The 18,464-nt window shown below is 54.7% G+C and overlaps 1 protein-coding gene across 1 annotated transcript in view; it reads left to right on the forward strand.

Moving 5' to 3' along the window:
- Positions 1–3,217: 3,217 nt before the first annotated feature.
- Positions 3,218–18,464, forward strand: part of NOTCH4 (notch receptor 4) — a 29,901-nt gene continuing 14,654 nt past the window's right edge. Inside the window, exons 1-17 of the mRNA XM_055125498.1 lie at positions 3,218–3,384; positions 4,139–4,220; positions 4,382–4,674; positions 7,096–7,443; positions 7,522–7,644; positions 7,757–7,993; positions 8,094–8,249; positions 9,066–9,260; positions 10,509–10,622; positions 12,062–12,175; positions 12,255–12,377; positions 14,150–14,309; positions 15,280–15,431; positions 15,664–15,816; positions 17,037–17,154; positions 17,345–17,432; positions 17,666–17,819. Coding sequence (XP_054981473.1) covers positions 3,318–3,384; positions 4,139–4,220; positions 4,382–4,674; positions 7,096–7,443; positions 7,522–7,644; positions 7,757–7,993; positions 8,094–8,249; positions 9,066–9,260; positions 10,509–10,622; positions 12,062–12,175; positions 12,255–12,377; positions 14,150–14,309; positions 15,280–15,431; positions 15,664–15,816; positions 17,037–17,154; positions 17,345–17,432; positions 17,666–17,819 — 2,677 coding nt within the window. The 5' untranslated portion in view covers positions 3,218–3,317. The remainder of the gene's footprint in view (positions 3,385–4,138; positions 4,221–4,381; positions 4,675–7,095; positions 7,444–7,521; positions 7,645–7,756; positions 7,994–8,093; positions 8,250–9,065; positions 9,261–10,508; positions 10,623–12,061; positions 12,176–12,254; positions 12,378–14,149; positions 14,310–15,279; positions 15,432–15,663; positions 15,817–17,036; positions 17,155–17,344; positions 17,433–17,665; positions 17,820–18,464) is intronic.

Below are 18,464 nucleotides of genomic sequence, written 5' to 3' on the forward strand. Positions count from 1 at the left end.
TTCTTTTAGGGTCACACCCATTGATGCTCAGGGGTTAGTCCTGGCTGTGCACTCAGGAATTACTCAGGGACCATAGGGGATGCTGGGAATTAAACCCAGGTCAGCCGTGTGCAAGGCAAACGCCCTACCCCCTGTGCTCCAGCCCCTCTGTTCTTTTTCATTTGGTTGATACCGGATCACACCTGGCAATGCTCAGGGGTTACTCCTAGCTCTGCACTCAGGACTTAATCTTGGTGGTGCTCAGGGGACTATACAGGATGTTGAGGACCAAACCCAAGTCAGCCTTGTGCAAATCAAGCACCCTCTCCATTGTACTATGGCTCCAGCCCTGATAATTATCTGTTTTAAAGCTAAACTCAGGTCAGGCATGGAGTTCAGTGATAGAGCACTTGCCGTTCAAGTCTGAGGTCCTAGGGCTGATTCCTATCTAACACTGAAAATGAAAGCAAGAAAGAAATTTTCACCTATGTGTTTAGAGCTTGAGGTCAAAGAAATACAAAGGAGTCAGGCACATGCTCTGCCTGCATGGGACCCTGCTTGATCCCCAGCACTGTATGGTCTCCCAAGCATAGCCAGGTGTCCCCTGCCACCCCAGCACAACCAGGGCCCAGCGTTCCACATCCTGGGCCAGCCCCCAGGGCACCTGAGTGTGTTGGGGAGCATACACCTCAAAATATTGAGAAGAATTTTCAAATTTATTATAAATGGAGTAAAGGGATATATATGCAACCTACTCTCTCAAAAAAATCTAATACTAATGTATATTTGGATAAACAATTATAATGTAAATGTGGTCAATGATATAAATTGGTGAATCTAAGTGAAGGATATTCTGAAATTATATTAAGGGTTCTTTCTTTCTGTGAGTTTAAAATTATTTCAAAATAAAAAGGTTTTAATAGAATGTTATGAAACCAAGGCAACCTGGAGGGGATCAGCTGAGTCCCCTTTCTACCCTAACAGAGCCCCGGCAGCCAAAAATCTCCAGAAAAACATCACCATGCTTACAGCCAATCTCCACAGGCTTGAATAAGCCTCACCCATGAGTGAATCTGCCGAAAAATCCAGGTATGCAGGACTTGTGAGTGAAATCCCCAGACTTACTCAGAGTCAGAAATAAGCACCCTCCCCTCATCTCCCAATGCTTCCGGGAGCCTGGCGGTCATGCCCAGAAACTGCCTCTGGCACCATATAAACTCATTAACAGCCATGATCCAGAGACTTACAAAAAAATCTCTCGGAAGAGATCAACACAGAACAACATGCCACAAAGATGCCTCTGGACCCCAAAGTCACTATCCAGTTTTCAAAATATTGAATTAATCTCAGCTATACAACCATATTTAAAATTTTAGAATTTTTGGAACATTTGCGATCACATGACATCTCATACTCTACACCACTGATGTAGCAAGAGTAGCACACCACATTTGATGGGGTGTAAAGTAGAAGGCAACCAATCTTAGGAAGAAGAAGATATATAAAAATATATGGGGCTGGAGGAATAGCACGGTGGGTAGGGCGTTTGCCTTGCATGCAGCTGACCCAGGTTCAAGTCCCAGCATTCCATATGGTCTCCTGAGCACCGCCAGAGGTGATTCCTGAGTGCAGAGCCAGGAGTAACCCCTGTGTATCGCCGGGTGTGACCCAAAAAGAAAAAATAAAAGAATATATATGCTTATGTATATATATAAAACATTAAATATTATAATGTAAATATTGATAACATTCAATATTTCAACACCAATCCCACCACCATTACACCTTCCCACCCCATTATTTTGAATTTTCCCACCACCACTCAAGCCTGCCCCTCAGGCAGGTGCTAGTTAATTTATTTTGCATTACTTGTTAGGAATAATATGATATGTCACAAAAGTGGCTGTGTGCTCCTGGAATTCTAAAATTTTAAATAATTGGGGTCCGGAGACATCTCTGAGCAAGCTGATCAGTTCTGAGATTCATTTGTGAGTCTCTGGATCATGGCTGTTAATGCACTTAGTGCACAGAGGCAGTTTGTGGGCCTGACAACCAGGACCCCAAAGGGCAGGGAGAAGGGAAGGAGTGATTCATCCCTGGTCCCTTGAGGCCTGGAGTTTTCAGTCACTGGTCCCACAGACATGAGTATGTCATTGGGCTCTGGAGGTTTGCAGCCACCAGGATTCATATGTGGCGGGTGGAGGGACGACACCTGCTCCCCTCTGAGGCACCCCGGTGAAATTGGCTTAGCACAAGGTCCAGAATATCTCTGGGTGTGTGCTCACACTCTTTAACTGTGGTGTTCTCTAGGGTCACACACCCCACTGTGCTGCTCGCACCCTCGGCCACTGAGCTTGCCAAGTTGCTCTCCTTTAGTTGTGGTGCTCACACAAGTACTCACCAGGCATCACACCTCCCTGCCATGGCACTTGAATAGCCCAGCTGCGGTGCTTACTGGGGGGTGCACCTTTTCATACAGGGCTTGCACACACCTGGTTGTGGTGTGGTCAAAATTTGCTTGTAGCACCGAAGGTCCCAGGCAGCAGAACGCAGCTGCAGGGCTCAAATGTCAGAGCTGCCAGACTGTCAGTGCATGTGGGACACCACAGACTTGAACCTGTGACCACATGCTTGGAAGACTGGTGCTCTGATCCACCAAGCTCTAACTGATTAGCCTGTCTACCCCCAATCCTGAATCCAGTGACGGCCATTCCCTGGATCCCAGGGACCTCTGCAGTGAAGGAAAGGAGAGAGGGGAAGCCGAGAACCTACCCAGAGGCAGTGTTCACTATAGAACTGCAGAACTTACTGTAGGGGATGTTCGTCTGTCTTTGGTGATGAGCTTATATAATCCAACCTGGATTCAACCTCCGGCACCCCATGTGGTCCCCCCAAGTCCTGCCAAGAGTGATTCCTGAGCACAGAGCCAGGATTAACATCCTGAGCCGAGTGTGGGCCCCCAAATAAATAATGAAAGACTCCTTCTAGGGGTCCCCAGGAGCCCCGCTGCCCCCCCACACCTCTTAAGTCTCTCCCAGAAACCACCTCCTCCTTGCACCTGCCCTCCAGCCCGCTCTGCGACTTCTCCCCCACCTCCCCGGGGTTGTTAGGAACAGAAGGCCCCTCCCTCATCCCCCCCAAAGTTCCTGCCCCCATCACTAGGGTGTCCAGGACATTGTGTGACTCAGGAAGCGACTCAGACGTGAGGCTGCAGCAGGCAGAGAAGGAGGAGGAAGGGGCCGTGGGAGCAGAGGAGGCGGCTCCTGCCTGCAGAGGACCTCAAGGGTCCCAGCCTGCGGGCTGCGGGGTGGGGGGCATCTGGGCGGGGCAGCTCTGGGATGCAGCCCCCTCCGCTGTCGCCACCTCCACTGCTACTGCTGTGTTTCTCCATCATCAAGGCCGGAGGTGAGGTATGGGTAGGGGGTCCCCGCTTTCTTGGGAGCATGTCTGGTGGATGAGAGGCAGAGCGCCACGGCCAAGAAGGCTTTGAGGTGACACTGGAGAGAGGAACTTGCCGCTCACCCACCAGCTGGGGCCGCGGACAGGGAGGGAGGATGTTGCCAGCGAAGCTGCCAGCCCAAGGCCTTGGGCCCGGTGCCAGGGGTGGGGATTGCTGGGGGGATGGGTGAGAGGGTGCCCACCTCCAGTCTGCCCTAGAGCCAGGGGACAGGGCTCTTGCAGTTCCCTTGAGGGGAAAGACAGAAGCACCAGCCCACCTGCCCGGGGAGGAAGGAGAGGACAGCGGGAGGTGGACGCTGGGAAGGTCAAAGGCCCAGCAAGTGCCTTTCCCAGTCCAGCCATTCACATCCATCCCCCCCCCCCCAACACACACACACTCGGTGCTGGGGCCTTCCGGGAGGAAATCCCTTCCCTGGCTCGGCCATTCACGTCCCCGGAGTCCCCACAGCCCCCCTCCTGATCCCTGTTGTCTGGCTTCCAAGGGATGGAGCCTGAGACTGGGCTTGGGAGGCTGAGAATAAACAGGAAGGGGGGGGGTTACTCACTGAGGGGCCTGGGATCCCCGACCATGTGGGCTCTGGAGTGGGGCTCTGGGGTGACCGTGAGGGCTCTGTGGGGCTGTGCAGATACTCATCGCACCCCAGGGGAAAGGGAAAGGTAGGGACACCGCGCCTAACCCATGTCCTCACCTCCATCCCAGGGCTGCAGTGTGGGGGTGTCCCAGAGCCCTGCGCCAACGGAGGCACCTGCCTGAGCCCAGCTCAGGGGCAAGACACCTGCCAGTGAGTGTCGGGGTTGGGTGGGAAATAGGGAAGGAAGTGGGGGGCAGCGGGGCAGGAAGTGGGGAGGTGGAGAGGGAAGAGAGAGGGAGGAGAAGAAGGAGGAGGAGATGAAGAGAAACAGTGAAGACACAGAGCTAAGAGCTTCCTTCCCTCCAACCCAGGTGTGCCCCGGGCTTTCTGGGGGAGACGTGCCAATTTGCTGACCCCTGCCAGGATCGCCAGCTCTGTCAGAATGGGGGAAGCTGCCAAGCCCTGCTGCCCACACTGCCAGCGTCGCCCCGCCCCGCCTCCTCCGGGGCCCCCAGCTTCATCTGCACTTGCCCCACTGGCTTCACTGGAGACAGGTGCCAGGCCACGCTCAAGGACCCCTGTCACGCTTTCTGCTCCCACATGGGCAGCTGCCGCATCCAGGCCTCAGGCCGCCCCCAGTGCTCCTGCCAGCCAGGATGGACAGGTGAGCATCGGTGAGGGTGGGAGCAGGGGACAGGCAGGCACTGTGCTGGAAACGGAAGGTAGGAATGGAAGACAGAGACCTTGGGACTGGCCAAGCTGATTCTTGGAAACCCGTTCACCCAAGACTGGCATCCTCTGAGCTGGAGAGATAGTATAGGGGTTAATCATCCCTAGCGTTGCGTGTGGTTCCAGAGAACGACCAAGAGTGACCTCTGAGCACAGAGCAAAGACTAAACACTGAGCACACCCAACCCTCACTTCCCCCCACTACACACACATACACACACACACACACACACACACACACACACACATGAAAGAAACACATTCATCAGTATGACCATATTGATATTTAGAATGCTGAAATTGCGGCCAGAGCCGTAGTGCAGCAGGTAGGATGCTTGCCTTGCATGCAGCTGACCCAGGTTCGATCCCTGACATTCCACATGGTCCCTCGGTGCTCACCAGGAGTGATCCTTGAGTAAGACCTGAACACCGCTGTGTGTGGCCTAAAAACAATGCTGAAGTTGGGGGCTGGAGAGGTGGTATGGTGAGTAGGGTGCCTGCCTTGTACATAACTGACCCGGGTTCCGTACCCCACACTTCAGAGGTCCCCGAGCCCTGCTGAAGTGACCCGGAGAGCAGAGCTAGGAGTATGCCCTGAGAACCATAGGGTGTGGCCCCAAGACAGACAACAACAAAAGCTAAAATATTCCCAAAGCAGCTGGGGAATAGATGCTGCCATACCCACTCAGTGCACCCTCTGACACTTACCAGGCCTCCCCACACCCCAAATGCGAAGCTAGAGGTTCAATGCAGGACACCCCCAGGACTTTGCTTCCTGAGCATGGCCATCAAGGGAGGTATGCTGTAGGGAGCAATTTTTCAACCAGGGAGAGGGATGGAGAGCCGCCAGCCCGGGGACAAGAGAGAAGCCCCTGTGACGGGTGGGATGTGGCACCCCGACGCAGTGGTGAGAGCTGAGTGGTCCCAAGAGAAAGGCTCTAAGGAACCCCAGCAGGACAGGGCTGGGCGTGGCAGCAAGGTCACATGGGTAAGAAAGTGGTTAGAAAGTGGCATCTCATGAGGAGGGAAGTACAGCAATGTTTATGGAATTTGAGCAGGCGCAGCAAGCACCTATAAAACCTTAAAACACCAGGGGCTGGAGCAATAGCACAGCGGGTAGGGCGTTTGCCTTGCACGCAGTCGACCCAGGTTCGATTCCCAGCATCCCATATGGTCCCCTGAGCACCGCCTGGAGTAATTCCTGAGTGCAGAGCCAGGAGTAACCCCTGTGCTTCGCCGGGTGTGACCCAAAAAGAAAAAAAAAAACCTTAAAACACCAGCATCCCGTGGGGTAGGTACAGGGCACAAAGATGTACGAACTGTCCAGGCAACCCCGAGGGAACAGCTGTTGCCCACAGTATAGAAAGACGGGCACCAGGGACTTACCAGGGCTCTTGGGTGGGGGGAGGCGGGGTCTGAGGTCTGAGGCCACCCCTTCCTGGAACAGTGCCAGCTCTGTGCTGATGACACATGTGATTTCACATAAGCTACTTAAGCTTTTTTTTTTTCTTTTTGCCCCACACCCGATGATGCTCAGGGACTACTCTTGGCTTTGCACTCAGGAATCATTCCTGGCAGTGCTCGGGGGACCATATGAGATGCTGGGAATCGAACCCGGGTCAACTGCATGCAAGACAAATGCCCTACCCGCTGTGCTATTGCTCCAGTCCCTGCTACTTAAGTTCTTGGAGCACATATTTTGCATGCAGGACCCCAAGTTCAGTTTCCCGTACCTCATAGTTCCCTCTAGGAGGGATTCCTAAGCACTGAACTGGGTAAGACCCCAAAATCAAAAACATACACGGAAAAAAAAAAGCAGGTGCTTAAGTTCTCTGGGTCCTGACTGTCAGCTGATGCCCACGCCTCATTTCTGTTGAGAGGAGAAGGTGCTCACTTAGCTCCCGCTGCACACAGCCACCATCCCCCCGCGTGGCTGGGCATGTCTCCTGACCCTCCCCAGATCAGAGGCCACAGACTGGGAAACCAGGACAAGGCTGGACAACAACAGTCATGATATCCATCCAGAAGCTGCCTGTAGAGCCCGACCTTGTCCACAGACCAGCCTCCCCCCAACTCATTGCTGCCCCCGGAACCCTGAGTCCGGGAGCTTCCCTGCAAGGCCAAGAGGCAACCCTTCCACCAATGACACACATCCCTGTTTCCGGTCTGCAAAACTGGCCACCCCAGAGGAGACTTTCCTAGAGAAGGGCAAAACTGAGGCGAGGGAAGACGGGATGGGGCCCAGAGGGGAGGAAAGGAGCTAAGAACGTGCTACCAAGAGACCCGCGGGAGAGCTGGGCTGGCTCCCAGGAGCAGGGATTCGGGCTTGAAACGTCCGCTCTATTCTCCGCCCCAGGTGAGCAGTGCCAGATTCGGGACTTCTGCTCAGCCAACCCCTGCGTCAACGGAGGGGTGTGTCTGACCACGTACCCCCAGATCCAGTGCCGCTGCCCACCTGGCTTCGAGGGCCATGCCTGCGAACACGATGTCAACGAGTGTTTCCGGGACCCAGGACCCTGCCCGAGAGGCACCTCTTGCCACAACACTCTGGGCTCCTTCCAGTGTCTCTGCCCCGCTGGGCAGGGGGGCCCGGCGTGTGAGCTCCGCCCAGGGCCCTGCCCTGCCAAGGGCTGTCTCAACGGAGGCACCTGCCAGCTGGTTACCGAGAAAGACTCCACCTTCCACCTCTGCCTCTGTCCCCCCGGTGCGTGCTCCCGAGGCCTCCCCGCCGCCCCTCTCCCTGGCCAGCCCCCTGCCCTGGCTAATCCTGTATCCCTGTCAGGCTTCACCGGCCTGGACTGTGAGGTGAACCCAGACGACTGTGTGGAGCACCAGTGTCAGAACGGGGGCACTTGCCAGGACGGGCAGGGCACCTACACCTGCCTGTGCCCAGAGGCCTGGACAGGTGAGTTGTTTCAGTGATGCCCGTGGCACCCCTGACTCAGAGGCCCAGCCCCCGGCTCCCTCCTTGGAGGGTCCCCAGCTCCCATCGTTGTCCCCTTCCCTCACCCCTACAGGCCTGGACTGCTCTGAAGATGTGGATGAATGTGGCGCTCAGGGTCCCCCGCGCTGCAGGAATGGGGGGACCTGCCAGAACTCGGTCGGCAGCTTCCACTGTGTGTGTGTGAGCGGCTGGGGAGGCCCAGACTGTGCCGAGAACCTGGACGACTGTGCAGCGGCCACCTGCGCCCCGGGCTCCACCTGCATCGACCGCGTGGGCTCCTTCTCCTGCCTCTGCCCCCCTGGCCGCACAGGTGCGGGGCCGAGGAGCCGGGGGCTGCGCGTGGGGAGGAGGCAGAAGGAGACTGGGAACTTCAAGTGCCCCCTGTGTCCCCCCACCACCCTGCCTTGCAGGCCTCCTGTGCCACATGGAGGACATGTGTCTGAGCCAGCCCTGCCACGGGGACGCCCAGTGCAGCACCAACCCCCTGACGGGCTCCACGCTCTGCTTGTGTCAGCCCGGCTACTCGGGCCCCACCTGCCACCAGGACCTGGATGAGTGTCAGATGGGTGAGGATCCCCACGTCAAAGCCCCTCCAAGGACTCTGAGAGAAAGGACAGAGCTTACGGCTCTTGCCTAGCCTGCGGTTGCAGCCATGAATCTGATTCCATTCCCAGTCCCTTATACGGTCCCCAGAGCACTGCCAGGTGAGCACCCCCGACCAGACAGTTTCTACACTGCAGAGAGAAATGGACAAGTTGCTTCTCAGATTAAAAATTTGGAGTTGGAGCGATAGCACAGCAGCTAGGGTGTTTGCCTTGTACGTGGCCAACCCGGGTTTGATTCCCAGCATCCCATATGGTCCCCCGAGCACCGCCAGAAGTAATTTCTGAGTGCTTGAGCCAGGAGTAACCCCTGAGCAAAGCCAGGTGTGACCTCCACCTCCCCCACCAAAAAAAGAAAGAAAAAATACTAATACCCAGGCCTGAGTGACGACTCTGCAGGTTGTAGGGATACTTGCACGCAGGATGCCCAGGTTCGACTTCCAGCACCCAAATGGTCTCTTGAGCACCATGAGGAGTGACCTTCAAATGGGAGTAGCTACTAAGCATCGCTAGGTGTGCCCACAACACAATAAAATGTAGCACGCGTGTGTGTGTGTGCGCACACACACACACACACACACACACACATACACACTCACACAGCCCTTTTCCCGGACCATCCAGGTGCAGCATCGCTCCCCCATATAGCCCCACGCTCAGGCCCCTGCAGCCCTTCCCCGCCTTGCAACACGGCCCGCCCTGCTTTGCTCTCGCTGCCACCAGCAGCTTCCCTGGTGCTGTGTCCAGCCCCTGTGTGCTCACGACTCTTCTCTCCTCCAGCCCAGCTGGGCCCCAGCCCCTGCGAACACGGCGGCTCCTGCCTCAACACCCCCGGCTCCTTCGACTGTCTCTGTCCACCTGGCTACACGGGCTCCCGCTGCGAGGCTGACCACAACGAGTGCCTGTCCCAGCCCTGCCACCCAGGCAGCACCTGCCTGGACCTGCTCGCCACCTTCCACTGCCTCTGTCCTCCAGGTACCTGCTGGCTGGGTGTAGAGACTGGGGACTAATCCTGAGCCCACTGGGCCCTGCTCCTCCAGAGCGCAGGCCACTGCGTCGGCTCCAAAGCACACTCCCCAGTGTTTTCCCCAGGGGAAAACTTTGCCCCAAATGGGAGTGAGGCTGTGCACAGCTCAATGCCGGGGCGAGGGAACTGCACTCATTTTATAGTCGCTGTCCGGCACAACCGGGTTCACTGCACGCAGAGGGCCTTCAAGGGGGAGCAGAATAGCAGTGAACCAACTTCTCTTACAGCAGCCTTGCGCGTGCCAACCCGACACTCTTCCTAGTCACAGGAACCCTCCCCTCTCAGAGTAAACCCTTCAGTCCCCAGAGGGCCTTGCACAGCACTTGAACTTGGTCCAACAGGAAAGGAAGGCTGTAAGGCTCCGCCTCCCTCCCAGCTGGTTTTAAGGGAGAAACATCTCCCCAGGGAAGGGGGGGAGGAGGTCACAGAGTCATTATCAAGGAGTTGAATGAAACCAGAAAAATAACAGTTTACTCTGTGCCAAGTGCTGTCTGGGTCTCTGACGTGCGTTACCTCATCTTCCCACCGACCTTGAGACCAGGCGGCCACGATGCCCACTTCACAAATGAAGAAGCCAACACGCAGAGAGGTTAAGTGACTTGTCCAAGGTCTCCCAGGGCTTCAAGCGTGCTAATCACTTCTCTACATCGCCTTCCTTAGCGAATGGCAGCCCAGGAAAGTGCTGATACAAGTGCCCAGGGACCCAAAGAACATTATTGTAGAGGCCCAAATGTTTCCAATTCAGGCCCCTACTCAGACCGCTGGGGTCCAGCGGCTGATTTGGCTTCAGTTCGGGGTAGACAGTGAAGACGAGGTAGTTGAGTCCAAAGAAACAGGAGCAAGAGCACAGGGCCACAGCTCCCCAAGCCCTTCCAGGCTGCCGCTGGGGCTCCCCATCTCCCTGGCGAGGGGCCAGCTAGAACAAGAGGAGTCTATCACTCCCCTCTTATCTCATTAGTCCCTGGGGGATCCCCAGGCTCATCAGTCACTTAGGTAAGTCTACACAGAGGTTCAAGTGTCACTTTCCCCCCGGGGCTTGCACCCAGGCTCACAAACCACAGAGCAGAAAGGTCTCGGGTTATCTCAGCCAACTCCCAGCACCTGGCAGGGACGGACGCCTGAAGGGTGCCAGGTCCCCAGGGGCAGGATCGGGCTGGCACGGCTGTGCTCACCTCCCCCACCCGCTGTGTCCTCAGGCCGGGAAGGGCAGCTGTGCGAGCTGGAGACGGACGAGTGCGCCTCAGCGCCTTGCCTCAACCAGGCCGACTGCCACGACCTGCCCGATGGTTTCCTGTGCGTCTGCCCGCCCGGTGAGTGCCAACTCGCCTGACAGTCGGCCCCCACAGCCTCTGAGCCCCACAGTCTGGGACCCTCAGTCAGTCATCAGCCTGCCCACGGAGGCCCCCAGTGCTCCTTCACGGCTCCCCGGCTCCCCAACTCTTCTGCTGCTACTCCCAAATCTTCCCCTGCCCCCAGCTCTGTTTTGTTATTTCCCCCAAGTCACCCTTCTCTCCAGCGCCCCTCGATTCCCTCTGGGCTGTCCCTGCATGTTGGGGTCCTTGCATGGTCTTTGCACTGCTCATCAGGGGCCCGGAGGAAACTCCCCAGGCCTTCCTGCTCCCCCGTCAAGGGGCACCCCCAGCTTCCCGCTGAGATCAGAGTAGCAGTACATTTACTGAACACTTACTCCGTGCAAATTGGCTCATGAAGGGGCACTGCCCCATTTAACCCATGAGGCCACTCCCTTACAACCCCTCACCCAGACAGGACACCGGAGCTGTGAGAGCTGTTGGTTTGCCCACAGTCTCACAGCTGGCATGTGGCTGAGCCTCTCCCACGGCCATTCTTGCCCTGGGCGTCTTCTCTGTGAACCCCGCTATAGTCAGCTCTCCTGGCAAACGGAGGGCCAGGACTGAGAGTGACGCTTCTGGGAAAGTGTCCTTTCCGTTTTACTACGCACACCTGCTTCTACCTTACCTGGACGATCACACTGCATTGGTGTTGGAAAGTTTGAGAGGCCCTATTTGAGAAGCCCCTCAAATTAGTTTTTTCAGGGTTGGAGCAATAGTTCAGAGGGTAGGGCATTTGCCTTGCACGCGACCAACCCAGGTTCGATCCCCAGCATCCCATATGGTCCCCAAAAGCACTGCCAGGAGTAATTCCTGAGCACCTGTGGGTGTGACCCAAAAAGCAAAAAAAAATAAGTGTTTTTGTTAGAAAATGACACATTTATACAAAACCCCAAATCAAATTTTTAGGGGAAGGATTTTCTCCATTACAATATATAGCAATATTATTTATTTCTCTGTAGGGATAGAGACTCAAACCAATTTCTTATGTTTGCAAGTCATGAGCTTTGCCATTGAGCCGTATCCCAGGCCAGAGGCTTGTTAACTCTTAATTTTTTTTTTTTTTTTTTTTTTTTTGCTTTTTGGGTCACACCCGGCAATGCATAGGGGTTACTCCCGGCTCTGCACTCAAGAACTACCCCTGGTGGTGATCAGGGGACCATATGGGATGCTGGGAATCGAACCTGGGTCGGCAGCATACAAGGCAAACGCCCTACCCACTGTGCTATCCCTCCAGCCCCAACTCTTAATTTCTTGACTCCTTTAGAGAACACCTGTAAAGCTCACTCAGGAATTTGAAATTAAGTTCCTACTGCATACAGAGAAGGGAAGGAAAGGACAGGACAGGACAGGAAAATAACGGAGATGACCTATGCCATCCCTCCACTCCTTGCCCCCAGGATTCACCGGCTCCCGGTGTGAGGAGGACATCAATGAGTGTGGGAGCTCTCCCTGTGCCAACGGTGGGCAGTGCCAGGACCAGCCTGGATCCTTCCACTGCGAGTGTCTCCCAGGTACGCATGGGCTCAAACATGGGGGCAGAGGTGGGGGACTAACTTCCGTGCACATCCCTGAGTATCCTCCTGTGCGCAGGCTATGAAGGCCCACGCTGTCAAATAGAGGTGGATGAGTGTCAGAGTGGCCCGTGCCCCCCTGGAGCCAGCTGCCTCGATCTCCCTGGAGCCTTCTTTTGCCTCTGTCCTTCCGGCCTCACAGGTGAGCAGGGGAGGCACTGGGAAACCATGGCAGGGTATTTGACTATTACGGGTGGAGTAGAGGTCATCGGAGGGCATCTGATGGTTGGGGAGTAAGAATAGGAGAATGAACCCATTAAAGTTATTCAGTGTCAGGGCTGGAGTGATAGCACAACGGGTAGGGCGTTTGCCTTGCACGTGGCCGACCCAGGTTCAAATCCCAGCATCCCATATGGTCCCCTGAGCACCGCCAGGAGTAATTCCTGAGTGCAGAGCCAGGAGTAACCCCTGTGCATCGCCGGTGTGACCCAAAAAGCAAAAAAAAAAAAAAAAAGTTATTCAGTGTCAAACCTACACAATCTATAAACATGGGTACGAGGGTGTGTATAACTGTGAGGGCTACTGTTCAAAGGGAAGCCACCTGCATTGTTTCTTAATGCAGCCCTGCTGGCCACAGACACAAAATTGATAGACTTGTGACTTTAAATCCAAGACAGAGGGCTGGAGTGATAGCACAGCGGGTAGGGCGTTTGCCTTGCACGCGGCTGACCCGAGTTCGATTCCCAGCATCCCATATGGTCCCCCGAGCACCGCCAGGAGTAATTCCTGAGTGCATGAGCCAGGAGTGACCCCTGTGCATCACCGGGTGTGACCCAAAAACCAAATAAATAAATAAATAAATAAATAAATCCAAGGCAGAGACGGATAAATCTCTTAGCCCAGAGAAGAGCCTTGAGAGATGTTTAGGAGCACCAGAACCAACAGAGAGATGAGAGAGACTGGAGGAGGTGATGACTGAACCTCATCTCTTTTGTGTGCATTTTTTTTTTTACCTTGGGTTTCTTTCCCCTGTCTGTGTTCAGGGCTTCCTTCTGGCTCTGTGTTCAGGCATCACTTCTAGTAGGCTCAGGGGATCATCTGGGGTGCCAGATTCAAATCCAGGTTGGCCGCAAGCAAGACAAGTGCCTTAACAGTTGTGCTATCTCTCTGGCACTGGAGTTTGTTAAAATAGAATGTCAGGGGCCAGGGAGATAGTATAGAGGCAAGGATGTGTGTCTTGAATGTGTCTGACCCCAGTCTGATTCCCTGCACCAACTGGCCACCCCAGTATCCTTGGGTGTGGCTTCAAGGCCCCTGAGCACTGTTGAATGGCCCTAGTGATCCCCAGCACTGCAGGGACTGGGAAACACCACATCCTTAAGCCCTTGTTTGAATTGCCAGTGGGTTGGCTAAGAATCACTAGGAGTGACTCCCAAGCACCCAGAGTACCATTTGGAAGGCCTCAAAAAAAGTGGAATTACAACCTGGGGCCAAAGCGATGGTACAACAGACAAGGTGATGCCTTGCATGCAGCTGACCCAGGTTCAATCCCCAACATCCCATATGGTCTCCTGAGTACCACCAGGACTGACCCATGAGCACAGAGCCAGGAATAATTGCTGAGCATCTCTAGGTATGGCCTCAAAACAAAATAAAACAGAAGTAGAATGCCAACCAGCATGTCTTGAGTGCAGATAATTGGGTGTTCAAAGGCACGGAGGGAAGAAAAGTGCCCCCCAACTTACCCTCTGAGAGGAACGTCAGAGTATGATAGGCAAGAGGAAGAGCAGCAGAGGTAGGAAGGTCAGGTCCTGGGGCACCCTCCCCACGTCATTCTGGGAGTCCTGAGGCAAGAGGGCACTGGGGAGAACAGGGGCCTGGGAATGAGCAAGCCATGCCCAGAGGCAGCCTTGGCCCCGTCAAGAGCAGGGAGAGACTCTTATGTTCTGTGTCTGACCAATCTCCCCCCTCCAGGTCATCTCTGTGAGGTTCCCCTGTGTGCCCCCAGCCTGTGCCAGCCCTGGCAGAAATGCCAGGATTCGGAGGACAAGGCCCACTGCGTGTGCCCTGATGGGAGCCCCGGCTGCGCCCCTGCTGAGGACAATTGCACCTGCCTCCACGGGCACTGCCAGGGGTAACGGCTCATCTCCCCTCTGGCTTCTGGGGTACGGGCGGGGGGGGATGCAAGAGGAACAAGCCTGTGGGAAAGGGGAAGAGATGGCCAAGTTGTGAGGGCAGTGTCAGGGAAAGGACGCAGATGGGGCCCTGCTCAGTCAGAGTTCACGGGCAACAGGGGTCCAGCGGGCTGGCACAGAACAGAAAAGGGAGCCCCAATTCCCGTGACTTTGCCGTTCATTAGACCATCATTCACTGGGCACGTTCTATGTGGAGAGACTGTTTCATGCAGAGTTAGAGAAAAATCAGGGTGGGGAGAACGAAGGGCAAAGCTGAGAGCAAGGCCAGGGACTGCTCAGTGAGCTGAGTACATGCTTTGCATGAGGAGGTCCGAGTTTCCTCCCCGGAACCACATGATCTCCGGAGCACTGCTGGGAGTGAGCCAAGAGTCCCTGAGCCAAGAGCCAGGAGTAGCCCCTGAGCACTGATTTTTGGGTGTGGCCAAAAAACAAAAACAAAACCAGTTGGGCCCAAAATCACTAAAGAAGCCCGTGTCTCAGGGCCAAAAAGAAGAGGTTGAGGGTGTTGGAGTGATAGTGCAGCAGGTAGGGCATTTGCTTTGGACCCAGCCAACTCGGGTTCGATTTTCAGCACCCCATATGATCTCCGGAGCACCACCAGGAGTAATTCCTGAGTGCAGAGCCAGGAATAACCCCTGAGCATTATTGGGTGTGACCCAAAAAGCAAAAAAAAAAAAAAAAGAAAGAGATTTGACTGGAGAGATAGTACAGCACCTATCCCAGGTTCCATCCCGGCACCCCATAAAGGTCCCCTAAGCCCCTCCAGGAGTGATCCCTGAGCACAGAGCCAGGATTAAGCCCTGACCACAGCCAGGTGTGACCCAGAAACAAACAGGGGTAAAAGAAGAGACAATGGGGATCCACCCAAGACAAGGAAGGGAGACATAACCCCCAACCCCCTCTCTCTAGGACGAGCTCCTCCTGTGTGTGTGACGTGGGCTGGACAGGAGCAGAGTGTGAGGTGGAGCTGGGGGACTGTGTCTCCCTGCCCTGTGCCCACGGGGGCACCTGCCACCCCCAGCGCTCAGGCTATAACTGCACGTGCCCCGCAGGCTACACAGGTGAGGCACTCCCTAGCCCCCTAATGTCCCTCTCAGCCAAGCAGGGGGGCAGGGAAGGTGCGGGCAAGGGTCTGGTGTCGGGCTCCAGGACTAGACATGGGCTTGGAGGGGCACAGCAGGTGGTGAGGAGGGGTCGTTGGGGAAGGACAATGGGGTGGGCCTGGAAGAAGAGGGAGGGAAAGGACAGGGAGGAAAGGAGGCTTCCCTTTCCCAGAGCTCCCCATTTCCACAGGCCCCAGCTGCAGTGAGGACGTGACAGTTTGTCACTCAGAGCCCTGTCTCAACAGTGGCACCTGCAACCCCAGCCCCGGGGGCTACTCCTGCACCTGCCCTCCGAGCCACACTGGAGCCCACTGCGAGTCCAGCACTGACCACTGTGCCTCTGGTGAGTGGCCTCGTGTCCTGGGCTAGGCCAGGGGCTAATGAGGGGACTGGTCAAGGTGTGTTTATGCCATTAAAAAAAAAAAGATACAGGGGCTGGAGCGATAGCATGGCAGTAGGGCGTTTGCCTTGCACGCGGCCGACCAAGGTTCGATTCCCAGCATCCCATATGGTCCCCTGAGCACCACCAGGGGTAATTCCTGAGTGCATGTGCCAGGAGTAACCCCTGAGCATTGCCAGGTGTGACCCAAAAAGCAAAAATAAATAAATAGATAAATAAATAAAAATAAAAAAATTTTAAAAAGATACAGAGGTTATGATCCCGGTTCTATCCAGGCACCCCATGTGATTCGCTGAATCCTGCCAGGAGTTATCTCTGAGCACAAAGCCGGAAGTATGCCCTGAGCACAGCCAGGGTGGCAAAACAAAACAAAACATTAACTGGGTCAGAGGATATGACTGAAAAGGTAGAGCACTTGCCTTGTGTGTGTGAGGCCTGGATTCTGCCCCTGCCACCACATGATCCCCCAAGCAGCACCAGGAGTCCCCACAGCAATTAAAAAAAAAAAAGGTGAATGATGGGCCAGAGTAATAGCACAGCAGGTAGTGTACTTGCCTTGCAAGCAGCGACCTGAGTTCAATCCCCGACACCCCATATGGTCTTCTAAGCCCCTCCAGTTGTGATCCCTGAGCACAGAGCAAGGAGTAAGTCTTGAGCAGCAAAACTGGGTATGGTCCAAAACACACACTCATATATATATATATATACACACGTTCACATATATATACACACACTCACATATATGTGTATGGATATTTTATTTTATATACACACACAGATATACATATATATGTGTGTGTATATGTATGTATGTGTGTGTGTGTATCACTGTATCACTGTCATCCCATTGTTCATTGATTTGCTCGAGCGGGCACCAGTAACATCTCCATTGTAAGACTTGTTGTTACTGTTTTTGGCATATCGAATACACCACGGGTAGCTTGCCAGGCTCTGCACTGTAGGCGATATACTCTTGGTAGCTTTCCTGGCTCTCAAAGAGGGATATATATATATATATATATATATATATACACACACACATGTATATATATATATATATATATATATATATATAGTACCGTGAGGCGTGTGTGCTGTGTGACTGTGGTCACAGGCCAGGTTACAGGCGAGGAACCCAATCCCTCACAGCCTCCTCTCTCCAGCCCCCTGCCTCAACGGGGGTACCTGTGTGAACAGGCCTGGCACCTTCTCCTGCATCTGCGCCTCAGGCTTCCAAGGCCCGAGCTGTGAGGGGAGGGTCCAACCCAGCTGTGCGGACAGGTAAGATCCCCAGAGGTGGGCAGGGAGCCCCAGGCCTCCCACCTCCCTCTCCCTCTCCTCTCACTCCTCATCCTGAATCCTCTCCCTCTGACCCCACGCCCTGAATGCCACGCTCCCCTCTCCACATGGCCCGACCCCCACCGCGTTCTCAGACCTTCCTCCTACTGTGTCCCATCTCTGTCTTATTCAGTCCCTGCAGGAACGGGGCAACCTGTCAGGATGGCCCTCGGGGTCCCCGCTGTCTCTGTCGCCCTGGTTACACGGGAGCCAGCTGCCAGGTGAGGAGAAAGGCCCTGAGCCAGGTGTGCTGAGGGAGGGAACAGACGCTCATGAATAAAGGTTTAGAAATGTAGGAGTCAAGCTCTAGCGTGAGATTTGGGTGGAGGTGACCGCAGAAAGGATTTCGAAAGCCTGCTCTCTGGGGAGCCAGTTTGAAGAGCAGGCCAAGGGATGCTCTCTGGGCCGGGGAATCTAATGCTCTGTCCTGCTTCACGCTCTCCCCCATTCTCAGACTCTGATGGACTTATGTGCCCAGAAACCCTGTCCCCACAACTCCCGCTGCCTCAAGATGGGACCTTCCTTCAAGTGCCTGTGCCTCCAGGGATGGACCGGGCCTCTCTGTGACCGTCCACTGTCCTCCTGCCAGAAGGCCGCTTTAAGTCAAGGTACCAATCCAAGAACTGTCTGGGAAGAGAGGAAGAGACAAAGGGTGCCCCCTCGCTTCACCCCAACCCAGGAAGGACAGCCACACACAACTAGCGGTCAAAATAGCCAACTGAAAGTCAGAGCAGCTCAAACCAAACAAAATCACTGATTCGACGGCTCAACAGATAGCTCAACATCGGGGTGGTCTAACTCCCAACACAGTTCACACATGCAACACTCCCAACACAGTTCACACATGTAACACTCCCAACACAGTTCACACATGCAACACTCCCAACACAGTTCACACATGCAACACTCCCAACACAGTTCACACATGCAACACTCCCAACACAGCTCACACATGCAACACTCCCAACACAGTTCACACATGCAACACTCCCAACACAGTTCACACATGTAACACTCCCAACACAGTTCACACATGTAACACTCCCAACACAGTTCACACATGCAACACTCCCAACACAGTTCACACATGCAACACTCCCAACACAGTTCACACATGTAACACTCCCAACACAGCTCACACATGCAACACTCCCAACACAGTTCACACATGCAAACTCCCAACACAGTTCACACATGTAACACTCCCAACACAGTTCACACATGCAACACTCCCAACACAGTTCACACATGCA

Source organism: Sorex araneus, chromosome 2 (genome assembly GCF_027595985.1).
Source record: "Sorex araneus isolate mSorAra2 chromosome 2, mSorAra2.pri, whole genome shotgun sequence".
NCBI lineage: Eukaryota > Metazoa > Chordata > Mammalia > Eulipotyphla > Soricidae > Sorex > Sorex araneus.